A 26,192-nucleotide genomic window follows, 5' to 3' on the forward strand; every position below is an offset into this window, starting at 1 on the left:
ATAATTGTCATTATTTCATAATGCATTTAATGTTTTAAAACATGTTTGAAAACGTGATTATTTTCTAATAATCTAACCCAAACTGAACCAACTTCAAAAAACACTAATCGCTCAGCACTGCTGTAAAGTTTTATTATAAAACGTTTAGGATGTTTGTACCTCATGCATATTTATATTTGTTTACAATGCATGTTTTTGTTCGTCAGAGTTAGAGATGTTTTCCAGGCATGTTTGTCACCAGCCATTGACAACCAGCTTGGGACAATTATGGTTCATTGTTCATAACCTAATGAGGATTCTAACGAGAACCATGTCCCTCTCTACAGTAGGCCTACAAGGCATCCTCTCAACCTCACCCCAAAACTTTCCCTAAACCAGCCTCTCACTGCATTAGTCATCCAATCAAATCATAACTGACCTTTGCCTATGAAAACATAGCTTTTATTTTAATCACAGTTATGTCAAATGAACGCGTTTCTCTGATCAACATGATAACGAACTTCATAACGGTTCTGACTCGGCAGGCAAGAATCTGTCTCTGCTCGGAGGACTAATGATTGGATGGAGTTAATAAAGGAGAGCATGTGTTTTCAGCTAAAAGCCACTTAGTCCTGCATGTTGATGTGTTGAGAAATAAGTAAGTGTGGGGGGGGGGGTGGGGGTACAGATGCTTCTCTTCCAATTTGGTCGTTAAATGTCACTGATTTCGCTGCAGTTACTGTAGTCTCTTAGTATTAGACATTCCGGCGTAGAACTCCTAATGAAAGGCGCTACAAATGGCTTTGGATTGATAAAGACAAGTGAAGCTTATTAACTTGACTGAAATAGTGTGTACTGTTGTCAGGTTATTGCAAGTATTTGTTTCTGAAGCGTTACAATAGAAAGGCTAGATATAACAGACACAATATGAAGGCACTTAGATGGAGATAGATAAGCTATGCAGAAAGCAGGTTGTCGAGACCTAATACTTAGTTCAAATGGATGCCTCTGCTCGTGATATACTTCTACCTTGTAACATACGATTTTGGCCCTGTTTTACTGATTATACAACATCTTCATTTGACTACAAGCAGTAAAAGGATTTATGGCAATATGCAGCTCATAGAACGTTGATTGCGTTTGGAAGTTACTTGTCGATTGTATATCATTACTGAATCTGACCATTCAGCCAGATTTAGCTTATATCAGTAATAACAAGGCAAAGTCCAAGTGAACTCAAATGATGACCATATATTAAATCTTAGGCCGAAGCGGTGCTTTTCCATCCAAACAATATGCCTCCATCCGAACAGAATTAATCGAACAACGTCACGACTGTGGTCTAATAGCAATTTGTAACAAGTCGTGCAAGTAGAAAATGAAATATAACATAAGCAATATATATAGTTACCACAGCTGTTTGTTTGGTTTTTAGCGTTTTCACCCTAGTCTTCAAGACATGTCCATGCGTTTAACTGCATTTGGACACAGCTAATTGTGCATTCTTCACCTTGAATGTTGTTGCCGTTTACTCACAAGGGACTGTTCATTAGACTGATTATAAAACAGGGTACATCTGCTCATTTTTAATCCTACTTCAAAGCATTTCGAATTACAATTGTATAATTTACATTTCCACCCAGTAGGAAATCCTTCTCCATGCCATGATTATAAATCTGTCATAGTTGGTACATGTTTATGATGCTCTGGGTGTAATTCCCCAGTAATGTTCTACTTTCTCAATGTTGTCTCTCTCTTTCTTCCAGTCTGTGTTGGTAATAACATACAGGGAGCCTGATAATCCAGAGTATAAAGAGTTCCAAGATGAGCTCCACATTAGAGCCCAGAAGGACTTTGATGTGAACATAGAACCCTCTCTGGTAAGTTGTGTGAAATCCTGCCACATATCAGCCACTGCTATAAAAGAGATCATTTATACATAGTAATTAATGGATTTAATTTATTCATTAAACACTTGACTCCTTCTTTGTGAAGATTAATGGCATTTTGGCATCTAACTGGGCTCAACCAGATATTTCAATCGAGATAGAAAGGGAGTAGAGCCATGCACATAAGGGTCAAAATATAATTCCATGCAAATAGTAAACAAAAGCTGCATCTGTGAATGAAGATTATGAAGACTACTCTCTTGCTGGCTAATGTACAGACCTCCATTCCTTTCAGATGGATTTCATCGCTGGCTGCTTCTATGATGGCTTTGTGATGTATGCTAAGGCCTTGGAGGAGACGCTGGCGGAGGGGGGCTCCCAGAGCGATGGAATCAACATCACACAGAGGATGCAAAACCTGCGATTTTGGGGTGAATATTATGAGTTGATAATGGTGCTGCTTTTAGTTGACTTTGCAATCATCCTTTTTGTGTCAGTTGGGTAGGAAACCCATTTTTGCATTATGACTGATATGAAAAGTCTAAATGTGAAGATTGTTTGTGTTTTAAGGGGTTACAGGACTTGTGACCACAGACAAAAACAATGCTAGGAACACTGATTTCAACCTCTGGGCAATGACAAACCAGGAATCTGGAGAGTATGGGGTAAGTGTTACTTCTGCAGGTAGATCTATTTATTTGACCTTTATTTAACTAGGCAAGACATCTAAAGCTTTGCTATTTTAGAAGCCACTCACAAAAAGACACAACTTGCTATTTTGTTATCAGGCTTTTTTTTTTTTTAGACAAGTTAACTTTACAGTCACTTTAAAGTCATGACAGTTATTAAAATGACCAATCGTTTATCAACATTACACAATTTGTTGCTAATTTGCCATAGTGGTAGACAGTGCAGCATTATTTTATACTTTATGCAAGTATGTTCTGATGAGTGGCCATACGTTCACTATGATGAAGGTACTTTCAGGTTCGTTTTGAGTGTGACTTACAAGAGAATCCTTGAGTTCCCCAAGTAAACACTTGGCATTATCAATGTGTTTTCCTATGTGAACATCCAATAACAGTGTTCATTTTCAAATTCCTGCTTTTACAATATCACCACAGTGGAGATGGATGCAGAGCTATTCTTTTAAAGCCTCTTGTTTATTTATGGTCTCAATTGCTGTAGCCAACATTTCAATAGAAATGTATATTTCTAAACTACAAAAATACCTGTTGTCAAAATATCAATTTGTGCACTTTATGATTTATAAAATGGATCTCAATAGTAAACTCGGTGACAGTAAATAAAAACAGTGAGTGAGAGCAGTACTTTCGGGGGACCGATCTAATCCGTTCCAGATGTTAGTTTTCTGTAATTACAGTAACAAGAATTTTCCTCAACTACTTTCCGCATACTGAATTGGGGAGCTGAAAACCCAATGCTTTGCTTGTGCATTGCCAATTTGCCATCAATGTATTTAAAAGCAAATGTTCAACATCATGCAAAGACTAAAGGCTATTACTGTTTGGGAGATATTCTGGGGTCATTACTCTTCCTGATACGTTGGGTAATTGATCAGAGTCCACTAACCTAACTAAAACTCCTTGATGTGAATAAATCACTGATTCGAAAGACACGGTTCTATTGAAACCAGCAGCTATTGAAGCCATTGATGACTGGTTGAGTTGAATGGCCCCCCTGCTCCTCAACAAACTTTTACAACCTGCATAGTTCTTGTGGCCCTCTCAGTGGGGCTGCCCTTCTCCTTCACAGACTGAGTAGCAGGGAGGACCCAACCCAACATGCCTGTCTGGCCCTCCACAAGGGAGGCAGGCTATATTGACATTCTCCAGCAGCTGGTTAGAGACACTGGAGTCATGTTTCACAATGCCCTTCTGTAACAAGGGAAGCTATTAACAGGGATGGCAAATGCCATATCATCAAACAATAAAGCTCCCGCCGCCTGAGATGAAAGAACACCGTTTCTCAGACAACCTTTTCAAAACTACTAATTTGTCTGAGAAGGACCAGTAAGTCAACGATACCCTGTCTTGCTTTATACATGAGTATATTTTAATGTTTAACATTTTAGTCATATGGTATTTATTATGGGCATGCCCCCAAAACATTCAGGCCAAACTTTTGCGTTCTTCACTGATGGGCTTTCATGTTTTAAAGGCATTGAAGGAGAGTAGCAGCTATTTTAATATGCAGCTTTAATGCTACTGTGAAATTTAAACAGGCTCTCATTTTCATAATACTCTGCGGTGTGATATTTATTGGAAGTGGGAGAAAAAGGGCTCCTTTTGATTATGTAACATGCCTCTTATTCATCCCTCTGAATGTATCATTTGGGAATCGAGTTTGTAAACAAAGCAAAAACTTTTTCTTGGTGTTTTGCAGCTTGTGGCCCATTACAATGGAACTAACAAAGAGATCATCTGGTCCTCAACGGAGAGGATTCATTGGCCCAAAGGGAGCCCACCTCTGGATAACCCACCGTGTGTCTTCTCTTCTGATGAGCCCATCTGCATTGATGGTAGGTCAAGTCGGCTGGCTTCTGTACAAGTGATTTAATGGTTAAGTCAGGTGCTTATATAGTATTACAGCAGTTTGAATAATTATTTGTAGTGTTGTACCGTCTTTGTTGATGCTACAGTTGAAGTCGGAGGTTTACATACACTTAGGTTGGAGTCATTAAAACTCATTTTTCAACCACTCCACAAATTTCTTGTTAAAAAACTATAGTTTTGGCAAGTCGGTTAGGACATCTACTTTGTGCATGACACAAGTCATTTTTCCAACAATTGTTTACAAACAGATTATTTAACCTATAATTCACTGTATCACAATTCCAGTGGGTCAGAAGTTTACATACACTAAGTTGACTGTGCCTTTAAACAGCTTGGAAAATTCCAGAAAATTATGTCATGGCTTTAGAAGCTTCTGATAGGGTAATTTACTTTATTTGAGTCAATTGGAGGTGTACCTGTGAATGTATTTCAAGGCCTACCTTCAAACTCAGTGCCTCTTGGCTTGACATCATGGGAAAATCAAAAGAAATCAGCCAAGACCTCAGAAAAGAAAATCTGGTTCATCCTTGGGAGCAATTTCCAAACGCCTGAAGGTACCACGTTCATCTGTACAAACAATAGTATGCAAGTATAAACACCATGGGACCACGCAGCCATCATACCGCTCAGGAAGGAGACGCGTTCTGTCTCGTAGAGATGAATGTACTTTGGTGCGAAAAGTGCAAATCAATCCCAGAACGACAGCAAAGGACCTTGTGAAGACGCTGGAGGAAACCCTTCCTTATTTTTTATTTTTTTTATTTTTGATTTTTTACATTTCTCACACTTAAATGTTTCAATTCATCAAAGAAATGTAAATATTACACAAAGATAACCAAAGTAAGCACAAATGGGAGTTAAGTGATGATTTTATTTATTAAGGGAGAAAAGCTATCCGAACCTTCATGGCCCTATGTGAAAAAGTAATTGCCCCCTAAACCTAATAACTGGTTGTGCCACCCTCAGCAGCAACAACTGCAATCAAGCGTTTGCGTTAACTGGCAATGAGGCTTTCACATTGCTGTGGAGGAATTTTGGCCCACTCTTCTTTGCAGAATTGTTTTAATTCAGCCACGTTGGAGGGTTTTCGAGCATGAACTGCCTTTTTTTAAGGTCACGCCACAGCATCGCAATCGGATTCAAGTCCGGACTTTGACTAGGCCACTCCAAAACCTTTTTTTGTTTTGTTTTACCATTCAGAGGTGGACTTGCTGGTGTGTTTTGGATCATTGCCCTGATGCAGAACCCAAGTGCGCTTCAGCTTGAGGTCACGAAATGATGGCCGGACATTCTCCTTCAGGATTTTTTGGTAGAGAGCAGAATTCATGGTTCCATCAGTCACAGCAAGTCATCCAGGTCCTGAAGCAGCAAAGCAGCCCCAGACCATCACACCACCACCACCATATTTGACTGTTGGTATGATGTTCTTTATCTGAAATGCTGTGTTACTTTTACACCAGATGTAACGGACGCACACCTTCCAAAAAGTTCAACTTTTGTCTCGTCAGTCCACAGAATATTTCCCCAAAAGTTTTGGGGATCATCAAGATGTTTTTTGACAAAAGTGAGACGAGCCTTTATGTTCTTTTTGGTCAGCAGTGGTTTTTGCCTTGGAACTCTGCCATGGATGCCATTTTTGCCCAGTTTCTTTCTTATGGTTGAGTCATGAACACTGACCTTAACTGATGCAAGTGAGGCCTGTAGTTCTTTAGATGTTGTTGTGGGTTCTTTTGTGACCTCTTGGATGAGTCATCGCTGCGCTCTTGGGGTAGTTTTGGTAGGCCGGCCACTCCTGGGAAGGTTCACCACTGTTCCAAATTTTCTCCATTTGTGGACAATGGCTCTCACCGTGGTTCGCTGGAGTCCCAAAGCTTTAGAAATGGCTTTGTAACCCTTTCCAGACTGATAATGTCAATTACTTTCTCATCTGTTCCTGAATTGATTTGGATTTCTTCACTTTGTTAGACAGGTTCTATTTAAGTGATTTCTTGATTCAACACGTCTGGCAGTAATCAGGCCTGGGTGTGATAGTGAAGTTGAACTCAGCTTTCCAAAAAAATGTGATTTAACCACAGTAAATTCATGATTTAACAAGGGGGGGCAATTACTTTGTCACATCGGGCCATGAAGGTTCAGATAGCTTTTTTCCTTAATAAATACAATTATCACTTAAACTGCATTTTGTGTTTACTTGGGTTATATTTGTGTAATATACAAATTTGTTTGATCTGAAACATTTAAGTGGGACAAATGTTCAAGAAAATAAGAAACCAGGAAGGGGGCAAATACGTTTTCACAGCACAATATCTATATCCACAGTAAGACGAGTCATATATCGACATAACTTGAAAGGCCGCTCAGCAAGGAAGAAGCCACTGCTCCAAAACCGCCATAAAAAAGCCAGACTTCGGTTTGCAATTGCACATGGGGACAAAGATCGTACTTTATGGAGAAATGTCCTCTGGTCTGATGAAACAAAAATTGAACTGTTTGGCCATAATGACCATCGTTATCTTTGGAGGAAAAAGGGGGAGGCTTGCACGCCGAAGAACGCCATCCCAACCGTGAAACACTGGTGGCAGCATCATGTTGTGGGGGTGCTTTGCTGGAGGAGGGACTGGTGCACTTCACAAAATAGAGGACATCATGAGGATGTGGATATATTGAAGCAACATCTCAAGACATCGGTCAGGAGGTTAAAGCTTGGTCGCAAATGGGTCTTCCAAATGGACAATGACCCCAAGCATGCTTCCAAAGTTGTGGCAAAATGGCTTAAGGACAACAAAGTCAAGGTATTGGAGTGGCCATCACAAAGCCCTGACCTCATCCTTTTGAATATTTGTGGGCACAACTGAAAAAGCGTGTGCGAGCAAAGAGGCCTTACAAACCTGACTCAGTTACACCAGCTCTGTCAGGAGGAATGGGCCAAAATTCACCCAACTTATTTTGGGAAGCTTGTGGAAGGCTAGTTTGACCAAATTTAACCAATTTAAAGGCAATGCTACCAAATACTAATTGAGTGTATGTAAACTTCTGACGCACTGGGAATGTGATGAAAGAAATAAAAGCTGAAAGAAATAATTCTCTCTGCTGTTATTCTGACATTTCACATTCTTAAAATAAAGTGGTGATCCTAACTGACCTAAGACAGGGACTTTTTACTCGGACTAAATGTCAGGAATTGTGAAAAACTGATTTTAAATGTAGTTGGCTGAGGTGTATGTAAACTTCCGACTTCAACTGTATTTCATGCGCATCATGGTTTTTCATGGAAGGCATGTGTAGATGAAACATTTGAACACTGTGTAAGGAGAAACACTTCTTTTGAATAAATGTACATGTATTAGATAATAAAGAATGAAGTGAAGCTGCAATGAAGTGATATGGTATCTATAGATAACGAATGAGTGTTGCTTCTCATCACCCTCCCAATCTCTCCAACAAGTGGAGTCCATCCACAAATAATGATCCGATGTACAAATCTGTCTGTCTGTTGCCAGTGGCACAGGAGGAAGACCGGCATGGTTCCCCAACTGGCATGATTTTATTTGCCCCCCTGTACTTATTTCTACTTGCACATCATCATCTATCACTCCAGTGTTCATTTGCTAAATTGTAATTACTTCGCTACTGTGGCCTATTTATTGCCTTGCCTCCTTACCTCACCATTTGCACACGCTATATATAGACTTTCTTTTTTTCTATTGTGTTTGACTGTATGCTTGTTTATTCCATGTGTTGTTGTTTGTGTCGCACTGCTTTGCTTCATCTTGGCCACAGGTCGCAGTTGTAAATGAGAACTTGTTCTCAACTGGACTACCTGGTTAAATAAAAGTGGAATAAAAATAAATAAAACATTCATTTTTTATATACAACACTAAAAACACCAACAAGTCAGCTCCAAGTCATTTTGGAAATCTGTTCCAAAGTATTCCCATGCATTTTATTTATATATATATATTATGCACATTTGTATATGATCACATACTGTGTATAAGGTTTGAAATTATTATGTTTTAGTCAAATATTTTATCTGTTTGGGCTTCTTTCGGTTAATTTGCAGTCTACAAATGATTAGTAATTATGTTCCTGCTCCCAGGCCATACGCTCAAGAGAAAATCGGCCCACGGCTGAATCTAGTTGCTATACATTATGCCTGGTGAACAAGGTTAAGAGACCAATAGGATCCTGCCTTGTTTAGGAATGACCTTCTGACTCAATTAGCACGAGTTGGACTGAAGGGGAACCGGAATGACGCCCCACAGATGGTCACTTAAAGAAGAATGGTTGAAAAAGGCACATTTGAAAATACGATGTAAAGAGTGGTGTGTTGAATATATCTTCAAGAAGCCACAAGTTTGAGTTTAATTTAGGCTAGTGTGGCAGTACAATTAGTTATTTTTTAGGAATTTCAGGATTGTTGAAATGTTCCTGGTGGATATTGTGCCTGAAAGTGCAAATACAGAATATATTTATTTCAGGAATGTATAGTGTTTTTTTAAAGCATAATTTGGTTCGCTGTATTTTCAGCTCACCTTCCAGTGCTGGGGATTGTAGCTGTTGGGTCTGGCTTAGCCCTCATCATTTTTGGAATCTCCAGCTTCCTCATTTACAGGTGAGTTGTTTTGTTCATGCGGAGTAGAAATAAACATATTTCATCTTGGAGAGAGGGGTAGACGGAGAGAGAGGGAGCGATAGATAGTGAGATATTTATTTATAAGGAACACAAAAGGTGCCAGCATGGAATTGACATGACTGTTGCCAGGAGCAACCGCTCAGCAGTTGATGGTGCAGAAGTATGTCAGTTGCCAAGGCGAACTCCGTTACACTCTACCTGGCCTAAATACAGTGCCTTCAGAAAGTATTCACACTTTTTCCACATTTTGTTGTTACAGCCTGAATTTAAAATGGATTCCATTGAGAATTGTTTTGCCACTGGCCAAAATACCCCATCATGTCAAAGTGGAATTGTGTTTTTAAAATTATATATTTTTTGTTATAAAAAAAATTAAAAGCTGAAATGTCTTGAGTCAATAAGTATTCAACCCCTTTGTTATGGCAAGCCTAAATAAGTTCAGGAGTAAAAATGGGTTTAACAACTCACAATAAGTTGCATGGACGCTGTGTGCAGTAATAGTTTTTAACATGATTTTTTAATGACTACCTCATCTCTGTACCCCACACACACAGTTATCTGTAAGGTCTCTCATTTGAGCAGTGAATTTCATACACAGATTGTACCACAAAGAACAGGGAGGTTTTCCAATGCCTCGCAAAGGAGGTATAAACATCTGACATTGACTATACCTTTGAGCATTGTGAAGTTATTAATTACACTTTGGATGGTGTGTCAATACACCCAGTCACTACAAAGATACAGGCGTCCTTCCTAACTCAGTTGCCGGAGAGAAAGGAGACTGCTCAGGGATTTCACCATGAGGCCAATGCTGATATTGCTGCCAAAGGTGCTTCTACAAAGTATTGACTCAGGGGTGGGAATACTTATGTACAGTTGAATTCGGAAGTTTACGTACACCTTAGCCAAATACATTTAAACTCAGTTTTTCACAGTTCTTGACATTTAATCCTCGTAAACAATTTCCTGTCTTAGTTCAGTTAGGATCATCACTTTATTTTAAGAATATGAAATGTCAGAATAAGAGTAGAGAGAATTATTTATTTCAGGTTTTATTTCTTTCATCACACTCCCAGTGGGTCAGAAGTTTACATACACACAATTAGTATTTGGTAGCATTGCCTTAACATTGTTTAACTTGGGTCAAACATTTTGGGTAACCTTCCACAAGCTTCACACAGTAAATTGGGTGAATTTTGGCCCATTCCTCCTGACAGAGCTGGTGAAACTGAGTCAGGTTTGTAGGCCTCTTTGCTTGCATACGCTTTTTACATTTACATTTTACATTTAAGTCATTTAGCAGACGCTCTTATCCAGAGCGACTTACAAATTGGTGCATTCACCTTATGACATCCAGTGGAACAGCCACTTTACAATAGTGCATCTAAATCTTTTAAGGGGGGGGGGGGTGAGAAGGATTACTTTATCCTATCCTAGGTATTCCTTAAAGAGGTGGGGTTTCAGGTGTCTCCGGAAGGTGGTGATCGACTCCGCTGTCCTGGCGTCGTGAGGGAGTGTGTTCCACCATTGGGGAGCCAGAGCAGCGAACAGTTTTGACTGGGCTGAGCGGGAACTGTACTTCCTCAGTGGTAGGGAGGCGAGCAGGCCAGAGGTGGATGAACGCAGTGCCCTTGTTTGGGTGTAGGGCCTGATCAGAGCCTGGAGGTACTGAGGTGCCGTTCCCCTCACAGCTCCGTAGGCAAGCACCATGGTCTTGTAGCGGATGCGAGCTTCAACTGGAAGCCAGTGGAGAGAGCGGAGGAGCGGGGTGACGTGAGAGAACTTGGGAAGGTTGAACACCAGACGGGCTGCGGCGTTCTTCAGTGTTTTTCAGTCTTGCCCACCAATTTTCTATAGGTTTGAGGTCAGGGCTTTGTGATGGCCACTCCATTACTTTGACTTTGTTGTCCTTAAGCCATTTTGCCACAACTTTGGAAGTATGCTTGGGGTCATTGTCCATTTGGAAGACCCATTTGCGACCAAGCTTTAACCTCCTGACCGATGTCTTGAGATGTTGCTTCAATATATCCACATAATTTTCCATCCTCATGATGCCCTCTATTTTGTGATGTGCACCAGTCCCTCCTGCAGCAAAGCACCACCACAACATGATGCTGCCACACCCGTGCTTCACGGTTCTTCAGCTTGCAAGCCTCCCCCTCCCTCCAAATGTAACAATGGTCCTTATGTCCAAAAGGTTCTATTTGTTTCATCAGACCAGAGGACATTTCTTCAAATGTATGATCTTTGTCCCCATGTGCAGTTGCAAACCGTAGTCTGGCTTTTTTATGGCGGTTTTGGAGCAGTTTCTTCTTCCTTGCTGAGTGACCTCTCAGGTTATGTCGATATAGGACTCGTTTTACTGTGGATATAGATACTTATGTACCTGTTTCCTCCAGCATCTTCACAAGATCCATTGCTGTTGTTCTGCTGTTGCTGGATTGATTTGCACTTTTCGCACCAAAGTACATTCATCTCTAGGAGACAGAAGGTGTCCTCTTCCTGAGCGGTATGGTGGCTGCGTGGTCCCATGGTGTTTATACTTGCGTACTATTGTTTGTACAGATGAACGTGGTACCTTCAGGCGTTTGGAAATTTCTCCAATGGATGAACCAAACTTGTGGAGGTCTACAATTTTTTTCTGAGGACTTGGCTGATTTCTTTTGATTTTCCCATGATGTCAAGCAAAGAGGCAGTGAGTTTGAAGGTAGGCCTTGAAATACATCCACAGGTAGACCTCCAATTAACTCAAATTATGTCAATTACCCTATCAGAAGCTTCTAAAGCCATTACATAATGTTCTGGAATTTTCCAAGCAGTTTAAAGGCACAGTCAACTTAGTGTAACTTCTGACCCACAGGAATTGTACTCTGCGTTCGCGCCCAGGCTCTGTCGCAGCCGGCCACGATCGGGAGGTCCGTGGGGCGACGCACAATTGGCCTAGTCTCGTCCGGGTTAGAGAGGGTTTGGCCGGTAGGGATATCCTTGTCTCATCGCGCACCAGCGACTCCTGTGGCGGGCCGGGCGCAGTGCACGCTAAACCAGGTCGCCAGGTACACAGTGTTTCCTCCGACACATTGGTGCGGCTGGCTTCCGGGTTGGATGTGCTCTGTGTTAAGAAGCAGTGCGGTTTGGTTGGGTTGTGTTTCGGAGGACAAATGGCTTTCGACCTTCGTCTCTCCCGAGCCCGTACGGGAGTTGTAGCGATGAGACAAGATAGTAACTACTAACAATTGGATACCACGAAATTGGGGAGAAAAGGGGGTAAAAAAAATAATGTCTTTGAGACTGAAAAGTGAAACAGAAACAAGTGCATATAGACATATTTGTGGGCCATTAGCTTTAAATGAAACTCCATGGTTTGGTCATATATGGGGTTCTCTTATACCAAATGTGAACACACATTTTCTCACGGACATCACCATTTGTTGTGTGATTTTCTTCCATGTGTATCGTGCTCCATTCAAAGGAGGGTCGGCTTAGCTTGCTAATGACGTCTGACTAGGGTTTAAATGTGTGTGCAGTGTGAGGGGGAAGTTGAGCAGAACCTACTAGGCTATGTAGTTTAATGGAGAGTTGGTCCAGCAAAGGTATTCACATATGGGATTTATGAAACAATAGAGCTAGTGTGGAGCCCCACACTCTGGTGCTGCGGCTGCCAGAGGCCTGCAAACGAAGGCCTTTAAATAGAAAAATACTTTTTGGGAAGAGATAATTGGTTTAATGGTGTTTCCTGCCCTGAAAGGTTGCGCTGCTCCCCTGCAATGATGTGAAATTTCCATTCTTCCATACAGGCACAGTCCAGAGAGCTTATATACCCACCGGCATGGAACAAATAACGTTACAAAATTGATTGTTTGTTGATTTGTGTATCTGGTTTTTGTTTTTACTAATTGTAGCTGATCAGACACCAACTTATCTTGTGGTTCTTATTGTTTGGTACAACTTACGTCTGTTTTTGAAGTTTCTGAATTTAAACCCTATTAAAAACAGAATTTAAAACAGTTTCCTGCTTAGTCAAGGAGTCACTTGAATGCCCAGTGCCTTTTTTTAATACTCTAAACTGTCTGGAATGCAGGGCCATGGAGGTTTTCAATGTTAGGACCCAGCAAAAGGTTTTTGGACTGTTTGACTTGAAAATGTGCTCTAAAAGAAACAAATAATAGTATCTTTTGGGGCCAACTCGGGTGGCTCAGTAGAAGCATAAAATCCACCAATATGCAAACGCTGCAATAATCCACTGCCACCATCTGGAAGTGTTTTACACCTTTTAGATTGGCCTGGAATGTGTGGGCTCTGCTCTTTTCAATGTGTCAAACTAATAAGGATTTCCCCCGCAAAATGCTCACTTTCTCAACATTTGAGCTATGCTTGAGGAAAATAGTTTAATTTTAAAAACATGGACTTTTTGCAGCAAATCGGTGAATGCTGAGAAACACCAGGTCCTGAGAGATCTGCACCAGATGTGTTGATTCACTTGGATATTTTTTTCCCAAGTCTCGGAGTGACTGCCAGTTATACTGGTGTTTTAAAAATAACACCAGAAAAAACGTCCTGAAATCAGTGACCTGAAAATTAAAATGTCAATAAATATTTAAGTGGGCTATTTTTGGTCACCCAGTATGTTCTGTTGGCCTGTTAACTTGCAGTTACAGTAACTTGCCGTTCGATCAACATCACGGAGGAAGCATTGTAGCATTACATTATTACAGACTTATTATTCACTATACCACAACTTATATTTGATCATTTGTTTAGTAGAGCTGTTTTACAATTCAAACTATACCCTCTGACAGTGTTAGACTACTGAACCCAAATCATTCAACAACTGCATTTAACAGATAGTGTCTGAGAAAATATCACTGCCAAAAAGATGAATATCTCATTTGAAATGGCAAGTTTCAATTCCGTTGAAAAATCACAAATACATTGCTCGGTAATGATTCTGTCATTTCTGTTTCACCAATCTGATAACAACCATTCCATGCATACTGCATCCACATGTGAGCGTTCAGTTCTGTGCCTTTGTTTGTAAACCCCTTTATTAATGTGTCCTCCTGCTGTTCCTGTTGAAGGAAGCTGAAGCTGGAGAAGGAGTTGGCTGGAATGCTGTGGAGGATAAAGTGGGAGGACCTGCAGTTTGAGAGCCCCAACAAATACCCCAAAAAAGCAGGCAGCCGTCTGACACTCTCACAGGTACGTTTGTCTCTGAAATATCCTGTCAAGACTCAAGAGTTCAAACCAATGAATGGTCTGTAGTATGTTGTATATTAGTCATTCAGAGCAATCTCTTATTATGACATGCTGGTTGCCTAAAAGATTTCTTCACAATTTGATCTTAATATTGAATTTCAATGTATCAATACCGTAGTCCTGGCACTGCGTCAGAGATTAAGACGTTCTTGTTTCTCTGGCAGATTACAATTCCATTTTAGTCAGTGAAATGGAAGGCTCATCCTCTCTATAGACCTAAAGTATCACAGAGGATAGATATCTGTCTCTGGGTACTAATTATTGATGTCATTAATTGTTTAGTAGCAAACAAAATAGCAAACATGGCATTAACATGTGTTAACATGTCAGTGTCTACATACAGAACATGTTTTACACCGAGAGAGAAACAGAGAAAGACAGAGAAGGAGTGAAAGAAGGTCCAAATCATTTGTTAGTTTACACATTCTTGAAAGTCTTCCCAGTGGTTTATTGAAGGTTGCAGGGTTTGCAATGGCAGGCTCATATTAAATGATTGTTACAATATCCCCAAGTCTGGCCCATACATACATACAATTCATATGTTGTTGTTTTTTATATTACAACAGTTGCTTCGAGAAAGAGATTTTGTTTAACAAAGTAATAGCTTGTCGACAAAATGATTGGCACCCCTGTTCTATTTTCATGTTATCTGACCATAGCACCACCTGGAGTTTGATCAACTGCATTGGCACATTGGATTGGAACCGGTGCTTTGGTCAGGTGACATGAAAATAGAGCTCTTTGGCCACACACGCCAGTGGTGGGTTTGGCGTTGAAAAACAGAAGCATATGCAGAAAAAATGTGGTTGTGGATCTTTTTTTATGTTTTTTTCTTCCACTGGTCCTGGGGCCCTTGTATCATGAACTTTACCAAGTACCAGGACATTTTAGACAAAACCTGGTTGCCTCTGCCAGGAGGCTGACACTTGGCTGCAAGTGGATCTTCTAGCAAGACAGCAACCCCAAGCACTAATCATAATCCACAAAGAAATGGTTAATTGGCCATAAATCAACATTTTGCCATGGTCGTCTCAGTCTCTGGACATGAACGACATTGAAACCCTGTAGTTTGAAGTGAAGAGGGCCGTTCATAAGAGCAGAGTAGAGTAATATCAAGGATCTGAAGACTCTGTGGAGGAATGGTCTAAGATCCCTCCCAATGTGTTCTCCAATCTCATACAATTTGTTTGAAAAAGGCTCAGTGTCATTATCCTCACAAGGGGAGAGTGAGAGTATTGCAAACAGGGGTGCTACTAATTTTTTTAATAATATTTTTATTATTTGTTAAACAAAATCTGTTTCTCTGAGCAATTATATATTTTTTTTTGCATACAATATAGCTCAGTATTTGTATTATTTTAGTCTTTTTTTTTGCTTGTCTTTATCAAGGGTGCCAATAATTACACACTTACAGTACACATGTACAGGAATTCATGCACACACTTTCTTCATTACAAGTTTTACAGTCCAATTCCTGGGATAAAACTGTGGAAAACATGTTGATTTACAAAACAAATGTATTTTTCCAGTATGCCATGTGTTGCCAATATTTGCATTATTTACTAATATGTGGTGCATGCTGACACTTAATATATTCCCTCACTCCCTTTTCATTCACCCTGTGCACGCTCATTCCTACACGTACATCTCCCCAGAATTCTGTTTGGCATATGAAAACATGCCAATTCTTCATTTACCTGGCAAATATACACTGAGCCTTTTTCAAAAATGTTTTGAGATATGAATAAAATGTTAAATCTCTGAAAATAACTCAATTGTATCAGTGAACATTGTATCGTTGCATTGTATATTTGTACATTTAATAATAACCAAACTGAACCTAATTGTAGTGTACCTGAACATTTCTCTGACTGTATCTTATCTGAGAAAGGATACTTGTTACTCCTTCCAGAGAGGCTCCAGCTACGGCTCCTTGATAACTGCCCATGGAAAATATCAGCTATTTGCTAAAACAGGCTATTTTAAGGTAAGGCTTTCTGAGTTCTGATATTTTCAACTCCTGCTCACTCCTTCACACCCACACATGTGCATGCTCACAGAGGAGATGGATACGAGAGTGGGCGAGCTCCGCAGAGCTCAGCTCAGATGGCTGGTGAGACACAGAGTGTGGTTCACATCCCACCTCGCAGTCTGGACACCGCTAGCAACTTGTTGTTGTTGTTTCTGTTTAACAAGTCTATTGAGAGGGTGGAGGAATATAATAGCAATGTCAGGCCTTGAATGTTGATACGTGGCTGTTGGCTACATGTAACAATTTAGTTTGTTCTTCTATTCAACCATATAGGATTATATCCCTATGATCAAGTATCCAAAGTTTGTGTATTTTTCTCACTTTTTCTAGTTAGAATTCACACCTTGGATTTGATGGTACTTTCTCTGTAGATTGACTTATCTTTACATATCAAAGTGACAGATATAACTCTCCATCTCGGTAGCATAGAACAGATGTTAAATATAGCTGGCATATATACCATACACTATTATATCTACACTATAGTCCCGTGTGTTTTTCCCTTTACCTTTCAAGAATTCTGTGAAAAATATGCGTAGATATGTCCCCATTAGCATTATATTTGTCATTTTCATTCTTCCCAATGAATGAATGCCTGTCCGTCACACAGATCCCATAGATGGTCACATTTAGGCCTCTCCTATTGAATTGTCACAGTCATAGAAAAATAATACTATAGGCCAGGGTTTCCCAAACTCGGTCCTGGGGCCTCGCAGGGGTGCCATTTTGTTTTTGCCCATTACACAGCTGATTCAAATAATCAAAGCTTGATGATGAGTTGATTCTTTGAATGAGCTGTGTAGTGCTAGGGCAAAAACTAAAACGTGCACCCAAGGGGGTGACCCAGGACTGAGTTTGGGAAACCCTACTAAAGAACATGTCTCTATAGTCCCAGTACACTACACAGCAGTCTGTCGCTCAACCTGCAGTAGAAGGTTTTTAATCTCCATCTCTTTATCTCTTTGACACAGGGCAACCTGGTGGCCATCAAACATGTGAACAAGAAGAGGATCGAGCTGACCAGACAAGTGCTGTTCGAGCTCAAACATGTAAGTCCAGACCAGTACCCAATGTTTTACTGTGTATGTCTGCTGTTAAAGTTATTGTCATAAAGTCTGGTGGGTTGTTTAACTCCTTACTGCCTCACTGCAGAGGGGTATCCATTCCTGAAGCGTTTGTTAAGATTAGTCCAGCGAGTGGTCTTTCCCCTCTTATACGTCATTGATGATTTAGTGTTATTGGCTGCTATAGTGATATATGTGCATGCAAAGAGCAAACAACAAGCTGCACAAGAACTCACTACTGTAATGGTCCAGGTTACAAAGTGGCTCAGTGACTCGTGTTTGCATCTCAATGTGAAAAAAACTGTTTGCATGTTCTTCACAAAGAGGGCAACAGATGCTACTGAGCCAGATGTCTATGTTTCAGGGGAGAAGCTCCAGGTGGTATCCGATTTTAAGTACCTTGGCATCATACTTGATTCCAACCTCTCTTTTAAAAAACATGTGAAAAAGGTAATTCAAATAACTAAATTCAATCTAGCTAATTTCCGATTTATACGAAATTGTTTGACTACAGAGGTAGCAAAACTGTACTTCAAATCTATGATACTCCCCACTTAACATACTGCTTGACTAGTTGGGCCCAAGCTTGCTGTACAACATTAAAACCTATTCAGTCTGTCTACAAACAGGCTCTCAAAGTGCTTGATAGGAAGCCCAATAGCCATCATCATTGTCACATCCTTAGAAAACATGAGCTCTTGAGTTGGGAAAATCTTGTGCAATACACCGACGCATGTCTTGTATTCAAGATCCTTAATGGCCTGGCTCCCCTCCACTCAATATTTTTGTTAAACAGAAAACCCAGACATATGGCAGCAGATCCACAAGGTCTGCCATGAGAGGTGACTGTATAGTTCCCCTAAGGAAAAGCACCTTTAGTAAATCTGCATTCTCTGTGAGAGCTTCCCATGTCTGGAATACACTGCCATCAGACACACATAACTGCACCACATATCACACTTTCACAAAATGCTTGAAGACATGGCTAAAGGTCAATCAGATTTGTGAACATGGTCCCTAGCTGTGTGTTGCCGCTTTCCATGTTGTCTGTAGCTTGTGAGGTGTGGAAACACTTTGTTGCTTTTATGAATTTTGTCTTGCTGCTTTTTGTTCTATGTTGCTCTGTCTGTATGCTATGTCTTGCTTGTCCTATGTTGCTATGTTGCTATGTCTATGGTGCTATTGTCTATATTGTAATTGTTTTTAATAACCTGCCCAGGGACTGCGGTTGAAAATTAGCCGGCTGGCTAAAACCGGCACTTTTACTGAAACGTTGATTAATGTGCACTGTCCCTGTAAAAATAAAATAAACTAAACAAACTAAACTAAACAATAGAGACCACTCACCTGATTTCCCCAGGTTTGAACCAGTCACCGATGAAAGGACTTGAGTCTAAACTAGTAAACAGTCTGACCCTCCTGGACTAGAGTTGAATGTCCCTTTACCGGGGCCCTGCCTCATGTTGTTTTAGGCGAGCATGCCTCTGTTTATGACCCCTCTGCAGCAGCGGTATTAGAATGAGGCTCTCCCACTGAGGTGGTAAAACCAGTGGGGGGCATTGGGGGGTGTGTGCTGAATCATTACCAAGTTGTTCGAAGGAGGGCCTCTTTCACGCCGCTACAGGAGACGTCTTATTACTGAACGAACCTGTGCTGCTGCTGTTAAAGACTCAGATCCTCAAACGTCCTCCAACATCAGCTGCAACAGCTGTGGATGAAGAAAATTGTCTCCATTTTGGGAATTACTTTTTATGAGACAGTGACAGAGAAATGTGGGGAAAAAGAATACGTCCGACTTGAAACACGATGTGGGAACGACAAAACACTGCTGAAACATATTAGTTTGAGGTTAATGAAAGGCCAGATGTTAGTCAGTGCTATTATCGGATCTCTGGGTCTGTATTAATTGAGTTATCATCTGTGCCATGGATAAGGCTCTGGGCAGCCGAGCCCCCACCCCCTCGCTCTCTCGCTCTGAACTGTGGCCCAGTGGATGGGAAGGCCCTGGATGCCTCTACTCAGCGATGGCGGGTGGGCGGCGCACTCAGGAGAGACACCAGTCTGAGCTGGCTGCTCATCAGACGCCCCAGGGACCTGATCGGCTGTCAGTTCCCCGCTCATGAAAGAGCCGACCAGATGAGGGAGAGAGGGGCCTGCCAATGGAAACTTAACCGTTTGTCTTTGAGGCTATCCTCCCCCTCTTCTCTCCTATCCTCCCTTTGCTAGTGTTCCGCAGGGGAAATTATATAGGCCAAAGGGTATGCTAACTTCTCCTGAGCTGTGAAACAGGAGCAACTGACTCCCTGGTTTTGGTGTTTCAGCAGCTGTCACTCACCTCTGTTAGTGAATCGGCCCCAAACCAAAACACACTGTACAGGTTATTCTCACTGTTTTTGGAAGTTTCACACTGCTCAGAGATATTATGTACATCCTCCCTGCCAGGGCATGGATGTATTGAAACAGATAGGATATGTGGACTGGATTCAATTTCGCTCTGTTGTTTATACATACACATCATATAGAACTTTTAAATACAGAGCACGCAACGCTTTCCTATGTGACAAGCCCGAACATCATTTATAGGATTTTGTTTTGTATGCTTTTATTTGACATGATTCATTTTTGGATGAGATCCCAGGTTGTAAAAAGAGGACATGGAATTAATGATAATTTTCCATGTAGTGCCTTTTACACGTTTGACTGCTATGCACTCATATTAGAGCCAGTACCTCCTTTCAACACCTCTGCATTTTTTCACATGCTGTAAGTTCCCACAACACTGCCTCATTCATAACCTCCCGGCCCAAGTTATTCACATGCACGTGTCAACTGGATGGCCAATGAGGGAATGCTATACTCAACGTGTAGAAAAGACACTGTACCAAAACCTGCACGCTGTAAATGGACTATTCTGATGAGGTGGTTTTTTTTGGGTTGCTTTTCTAGAAAGGAAAATCCATATCTATATATATATATATGAGAGTGAGTGAGTGAGTGAGTGAGTGAGTGAGTGAGTGAGTGAGTGAGAGAGAGAGATTTGAATGTCAATTTGTTTGTTTACAGATGAGAGATGTGCAGTTCAATCATTTAACCAGATTCATCGGTGCCTGCATTGACCCTCCCAACAACTGCATCGTGACTGAATATTGTCCCAGAGGTAGTCTTCAGGTAAGATCTCACAATCATTCCGTTTCATATTGAAATGACCATTCGGTGTGGTCTTGCTAATTTTATTATTCATTCATTTATTATTCATTCAAATGATGGATACGTTATGTGAAACAGGGAGATGTCAGATGAATTAGAGCGATGTCAGGATTAGCGATGTCAGCTGAAAATTGTACTTCTTACTTCCAGGACATTTTGGAGAATGAGAGCATCAATCTGGACTGGATGTTCCGCTATTCACTCATCAACGACATAGTCAAGGTATGTGTCCTGTTTGACAGCAGCCAACAATACATGTACTATGATTGTAACTGCAGTTGGGTTGTTTTGAGGTCACATGGGTACCTTATTAGGGCGGCGCACAATTGGCCCAACGTCGTCCGGGTTAGGGGAGGGTTTGGCCGGGGTAGGCTATCATTGTAAATAAGAATTTGTTCTTAACTGACTTGCCTAGTTAAGTAAATGTTCAATAAGAATGTCTAATGAATATTAGAGAGAGTAGGTATTGATGTAGCACATGTGGATGTGTGAAACTTACTTCTCAGGCTAAAGTGTCCCCACTTACACCAGCGAATAGCAAGCTTTTTGCGTGGCGCCGACTCGTAACACGTTTCAGGAGGGCGGTCACGTGAGCTAGCAAGACAGAGGTCTTGGGTTCGAGCCTCGTCATGAGCTGAATCAGGAGGAGGTGTTGCTCGCTAATCAAGCAGTGTGACGCCCTTTACATTGGCATCACACTTAGTGATGATGACCGAAAAACTTCACTCTGGTCTCATAGACTAAAAATAACATAGTAGATTTAAATCCGGGACACTTAAATTAGTATGATATGTTATGTTTGGTGTGGTTACATAAGTCAGACGGTTACTTAAGGCAAAACCAGCAGTGGCTGGGCGTATAACACGGAACGTCTAGCTACCCAAAGTTTGCGTGCTTGAATCTCATTACGGACCACCTTAGCATATTAGGTAATTAGTAACTTTGCAACTATTTAATACTTTCTAGCTACTTTGCAACTTTTTAACATGTTAGCTAACCCTTCCCCCACACATTTTTTTCATGGTAGTCTTAAACAAATTTACTTTGAAACTAAAGTATACACCTCACACACATGGTTATGGGCTTTAAAAAAAGAAGACGCCTGTAGCATGTCAGATATAGAGTTGAAATGTATTACATTTAGAATTTTCATCCCAGTATTACATTTTATATACAGGACCAGTCAAGTGTTTGGACACCTACTGATTCAAGGGTTTTTCTTAATTTCTTACTATTTTCTACATTGTAGAAGTGTAGTGAATACATCAAAACTATTAAATAACACATGGAATCATGTAGTAACCACAAGCGTTAAACAACTCAAAATATAGTTTATATTTGAGTTTATTGATGACAACTTTGCACACTCTTGGCATTCTCTCAACCAACTACATGAGGTAGTCACCTGGAATGCATTTCAAGTAAATTTGTGGAATTTCTTTCCTTAATGCATTTGAGCTAATCAGTTGTGTTGTGACAAGGTAGGGGTGGTATACAAAAGATAGCCCAATTTGGTAAAAGACCAAGTCCATGTTATGGCAAGAACAGCTAAATTAAGCACAGAGAAATGACAGTTCATCATTACTTTAAGACATGAAGGTTCGTCAATCCGGAAAATTTCAAGAACTTTGAAAGTTTCTTCAAGTGCAGTCGCAAAAACTATCATGCTCTATGATGAAACTGGCTCTCACGAGGACCGCCACAGGAAAGGAAGACCTGAGTCACCTTTGCTGTAGAGGATAAGTTCATTAGAATGACCAGACTCAGAAATTGCAGCCCAAATAAATGATTCATAGAGTTCAAGTAACAGACGCATCTCAACATCAACTGTTCAGAGGAATCAGGTCTTCATGGTTGAATTGCTGCAAAGAAACCACTACTAAAGGACACCAATAATAAGAAGAGGCTTGCTTGGGCCAAGAAACACGAGCAATGGACATTAGACAGGTGTAAATCTGTCTTTTGGTATGATGAGGCCAAATTTTGGATTTTTGGCTCCAACCGCTGTGTCTTTGTGAGAGTAGGTGGACAGATGATCTTCGCATGTGTTGTGCCCACCATGACGCATGGAGGAGGAGGTGTGATGGTGTGGGGGTGCTTTGCTGGTGACACTGTCAGTGATTTATTTAGAATTCAAGGCACACTTAACCAGCATGGCTACCATAGTATTCTACACTGATACGCCATTCCATCTGGTTTGCGTTTAGTGGGACTATCATTTGTTTTTCAACAGAACAATGACCCAACAAACCTCCAGGCAGTGTAAGGGCTATTTGATCAAGAAGGAGAGTGATGTAGTGCTGAATCAGATGACCTGGCCTTCAAAATCACTTGACCTCAACCCAATTGAGATGGTTTGGGATGAGTTGGACCACAGAGTGAAGGAAAAGTAGCCAACAAGAGCTCCGTGTATGTGGGAATTCCTTCGAGACTGTTGGAAAAGCATTCCTCATGAAACTGGTTGAGAGAATGCTACTTTAGATATTTAGATTTGTTTTTAACACTTTTTATTGTTACTACATGATTACATATGTGTTATTTTATAGTTTTGATGTCTTCAATATTATTATACAATGTAGAACATTTTAAAAATAAAGAAAAACCCTTGAATGAGTAGGTGTATCCAAGCTTTTGACTGGTACTGTACATCACAAAAGACTGATTTAACATTCCACCCATGAGGCCACTAGCTCGTTTGACTGCAGGAAAGGACTACCCCTTTAACCCAACTCTTAACCGTAACTCCTCTTACCCCAAGCCTTGCTAACGTCACCCACCTAGCTAGCGTTAGCCACCTACCTAATATAAGCCACAAAAAAAATTGGAATTCGTAACATATTATACATATTGTACGAATTGCAATTTGTAACATATCATACGAATTGTAACTTCATATGTAATGTAACATTTCATGCTACAGGGAAACAGATTTACATTTACTGTTACATCTACCCCTGAGTCCAGGTTGAAAACTTAGAAAGCAAAATAATGACAACATCGCTACAAAATTCCTTCCGCTTAATCAAATGTAATCATCCATGTATTTTCAGTAATTATTTTTAGCCTGCTCTAACAAAAGGGCCTTTGTTTATGTGGATCATGGAGGAAATTAACCAAATTACTGTTAAAATAACAGTCCGTCAAGCTGTCAACAACAGGGACTTTCTAACAAGCAAAAGGCACTATAAGCCACATTCTGACATACACTCCTACAAATATTAGACATATATTTTTTACCTTTATTTAACTAGGCAAGTCAGTTAAGAACAAATTCTTATTTTCAATGACGGCCTAGGAACAGTGGGTTAACTACCTGTACAGGGGCAGAACGACAGATTTGTACCTTGTCAGCTCGGGGATTTGAACTTGCAACCTTCCGGTTACCAGCCCAACGCTCTAACCACATTTCCATTTCGATCAAACTCAAAACACATTATTTCCACATGATCAGATGTGTATGTTTTCATGTATGCTATACTGTAGGATATTTATTTTTGAACGGTCAATTTAATGCTTGCTCCGCCAGGGAATGAACTATCTTCACAACAGCTACATCGGCTCCCATGGAAATCTCAAGTCATCTAATTGTGTGGTGGACAGTCGATTTGTGTTGAAAATTACGGATTACGGCCTGGCCAGTTTCCGTTCATCATGTGAAAATGACGACTCGCACGCACTCTATGCAAGTAGGTCAACATTGTCAGCCGAGGTGATCACTTTGCCTCTTCACCAATGGAAGAAAACAAAATGGAGGATTGGATAAAGGAGAAGATGCTCAGTGGTTAATGTGAGTTTGTTGTGTTTCTAGAGAAGCTCTGGACGGCCCCTGAGTTGTTGATCTACGACAGACACCCTCCACAGGGCACCCAGAAAGGAGACGTGTACAGCTTTGGCATCATACTACAGGAGATAGCCCTGAGGAATGGACCCTTCTATGTGGACGGCATGGATCTGAGCCCCAAAGGTAAAACTAATTATGCTAATAAATGCAGGTTGGCATTTATTGTAATGACTCATGTACTGGAGGCAGCTCTGCAGAGTGGTCACTAACTGGCACAGCCACAAAGTCATCAAATCTGATTTTAAACCTAACCTTAACCACTCTGCTAACCCTAATGCCTAACCCTTAACATGAATTAAGACCAAAAAGACTCACTTTTTTGCCCCATTTCCTCCTTCATGCATGTTCCCTAATGCATAAAGAAAATCATCTTCCGGGTTGGACCACTCCAGTCCTTGGCTCAAGGGCTGCAGTACTGCTGGTTTCAGTTCTCCCTAGGACTTTATGGATCGATCAATTTCCCAGAGACTGCAGTGCGCACGCACACGCACACACACACACACACACACACACACACACACACACACACACACACACACACACACACACACACACACACACACACACACACACACACACACACACACACTAACACTCCCCTATCTTGACTACTGCAGAGATAGTGCAGAAGGTGCGTAACGGCCAGAAGCCTTACTTCCGGCCCACCACAGACAACAGCTGCCACTGTGAGGAGCTGACCGTCCTGATGGACAGCTGCTGGGCCGAGGACCCCGTCGAGCGGCCCGACTTTAGCCATATCAAGATCTACATCACCAAACTCAACAAGTGAGCACTGATCACCACCATGCCCCAAAATGGCTGCCGAGCTCCTCCATGTAGATCATATTTTCTTTGGATTTATTTTTATCAAGATGCTTGAAAAGGAGAATGGAGGAAATAATTGAAAGAAGTTGATATTATCAAGAGATGCTAGAAAAGGGAATAGCATTAATATAAATAAGATGAAAGAAAGTGGTGCTGCTTATCACACACAAATAATTTCAGATCAGAGCGATAGGAAGTCGTCATCCTCCACAAGTGTGGAGTTTATATTTATCTTGTTGTTCTTCATGGCCTACCCCATGCATTATTCAGATGCATATTTTGGTTTCTGTGTGGGTGCGTGTTCCCTTGAGCTGGGCAGACCTGTCACAGAAGGAGAAATATGTGATCTACCTGCTGATCAAAATCCAGAAAACCTTGAAGATGTGGAGTGACCTCTGCAACCAAGAAAACCAAGTGCTTTATGAGCCGTGGGAGGAAATCAGACCCTGGTGTTTGTTTTGTCATCAAGCTTTCAGGGCCGTACTCCTTTTGTGGTCCTTCTGTAGCTCAGTTGGTAGAGCATGGCGCTTGTAACGCCAGGGTAGTGGGTTCGATTCCCGGGACCACCCATACGTAGAATGTATGCACACATGACTGTAAGTCGCTTTGGATGAAAGCGTCTGCTAAATGGCATATATTATTATTCCCTACAACACCCCCACTATCAGATGTATCCCCTTGCTGCAGAACTGTTTTCATGTCATTCAAACGCTTCTGTATTTCTTACAAAGTACAAAGGCTGTTTGTTTTGGCGAGTTAGACGTACTCCGTTTGAATTCTGACAGTTGTGACAGGGAGATCACAACACAGGTTGTTGTTCATTATATTGACTGGCGGCTTGGCCGTGTGGCTCAAAGCAGGGCTCTGGATCGGTCTGTCTGTCACGTTAA

The 26,192-nt window shown here is 41.0% G+C and overlaps 1 protein-coding gene across 3 annotated transcripts in view; it reads left to right on the plus strand.

Annotated features, from left to right (window-relative positions):
* Positions 1–26,192, plus strand: part of LOC118385326 (atrial natriuretic peptide receptor 2-like) — a 43,915-nt gene that overhangs the window by 6,292 nt on the left and 11,431 nt on the right. For 2 of the 3 annotated variants that reach the window (XM_052521220.1, XM_052521221.1), the window contains 13 exons: positions 1,746–1,859; positions 2,164–2,299; positions 2,439–2,533; positions 4,275–4,410; positions 8,975–9,059; positions 14,156–14,276; positions 16,225–16,320; positions 17,337–17,414; positions 20,493–20,597; positions 20,787–20,858; positions 24,163–24,322; positions 24,445–24,600; positions 25,095–25,263. In XM_052521220.1, the coding sequence (XP_052377180.1) occupies positions 1,746–1,859; positions 2,164–2,299; positions 2,439–2,533; positions 4,275–4,410; positions 8,975–9,059; positions 14,156–14,276; positions 16,225–16,320; positions 17,337–17,414; positions 20,493–20,597; positions 20,787–20,858; positions 24,163–24,322; positions 24,445–24,600; positions 25,095–25,263 (1,523 nt within the window). The remainder of the gene's footprint in view (positions 1–1,745; positions 1,860–2,163; positions 2,300–2,438; positions 2,534–4,274; positions 4,411–8,974; positions 9,060–14,155; positions 14,277–16,224; positions 16,321–17,336; positions 17,415–20,492; positions 20,598–20,786; positions 20,859–24,162; positions 24,323–24,444; positions 24,601–25,094; positions 25,264–26,192) is intronic. The other variant, XM_052521222.1, reaches the window with a different exon arrangement.

Source organism: Oncorhynchus keta, chromosome 6 (assembly GCF_023373465.1).
Source record: "Oncorhynchus keta strain PuntledgeMale-10-30-2019 chromosome 6, Oket_V2, whole genome shotgun sequence".
Lineage (NCBI taxonomy): Eukaryota > Metazoa > Chordata > Actinopteri > Salmoniformes > Salmonidae > Oncorhynchus > Oncorhynchus keta.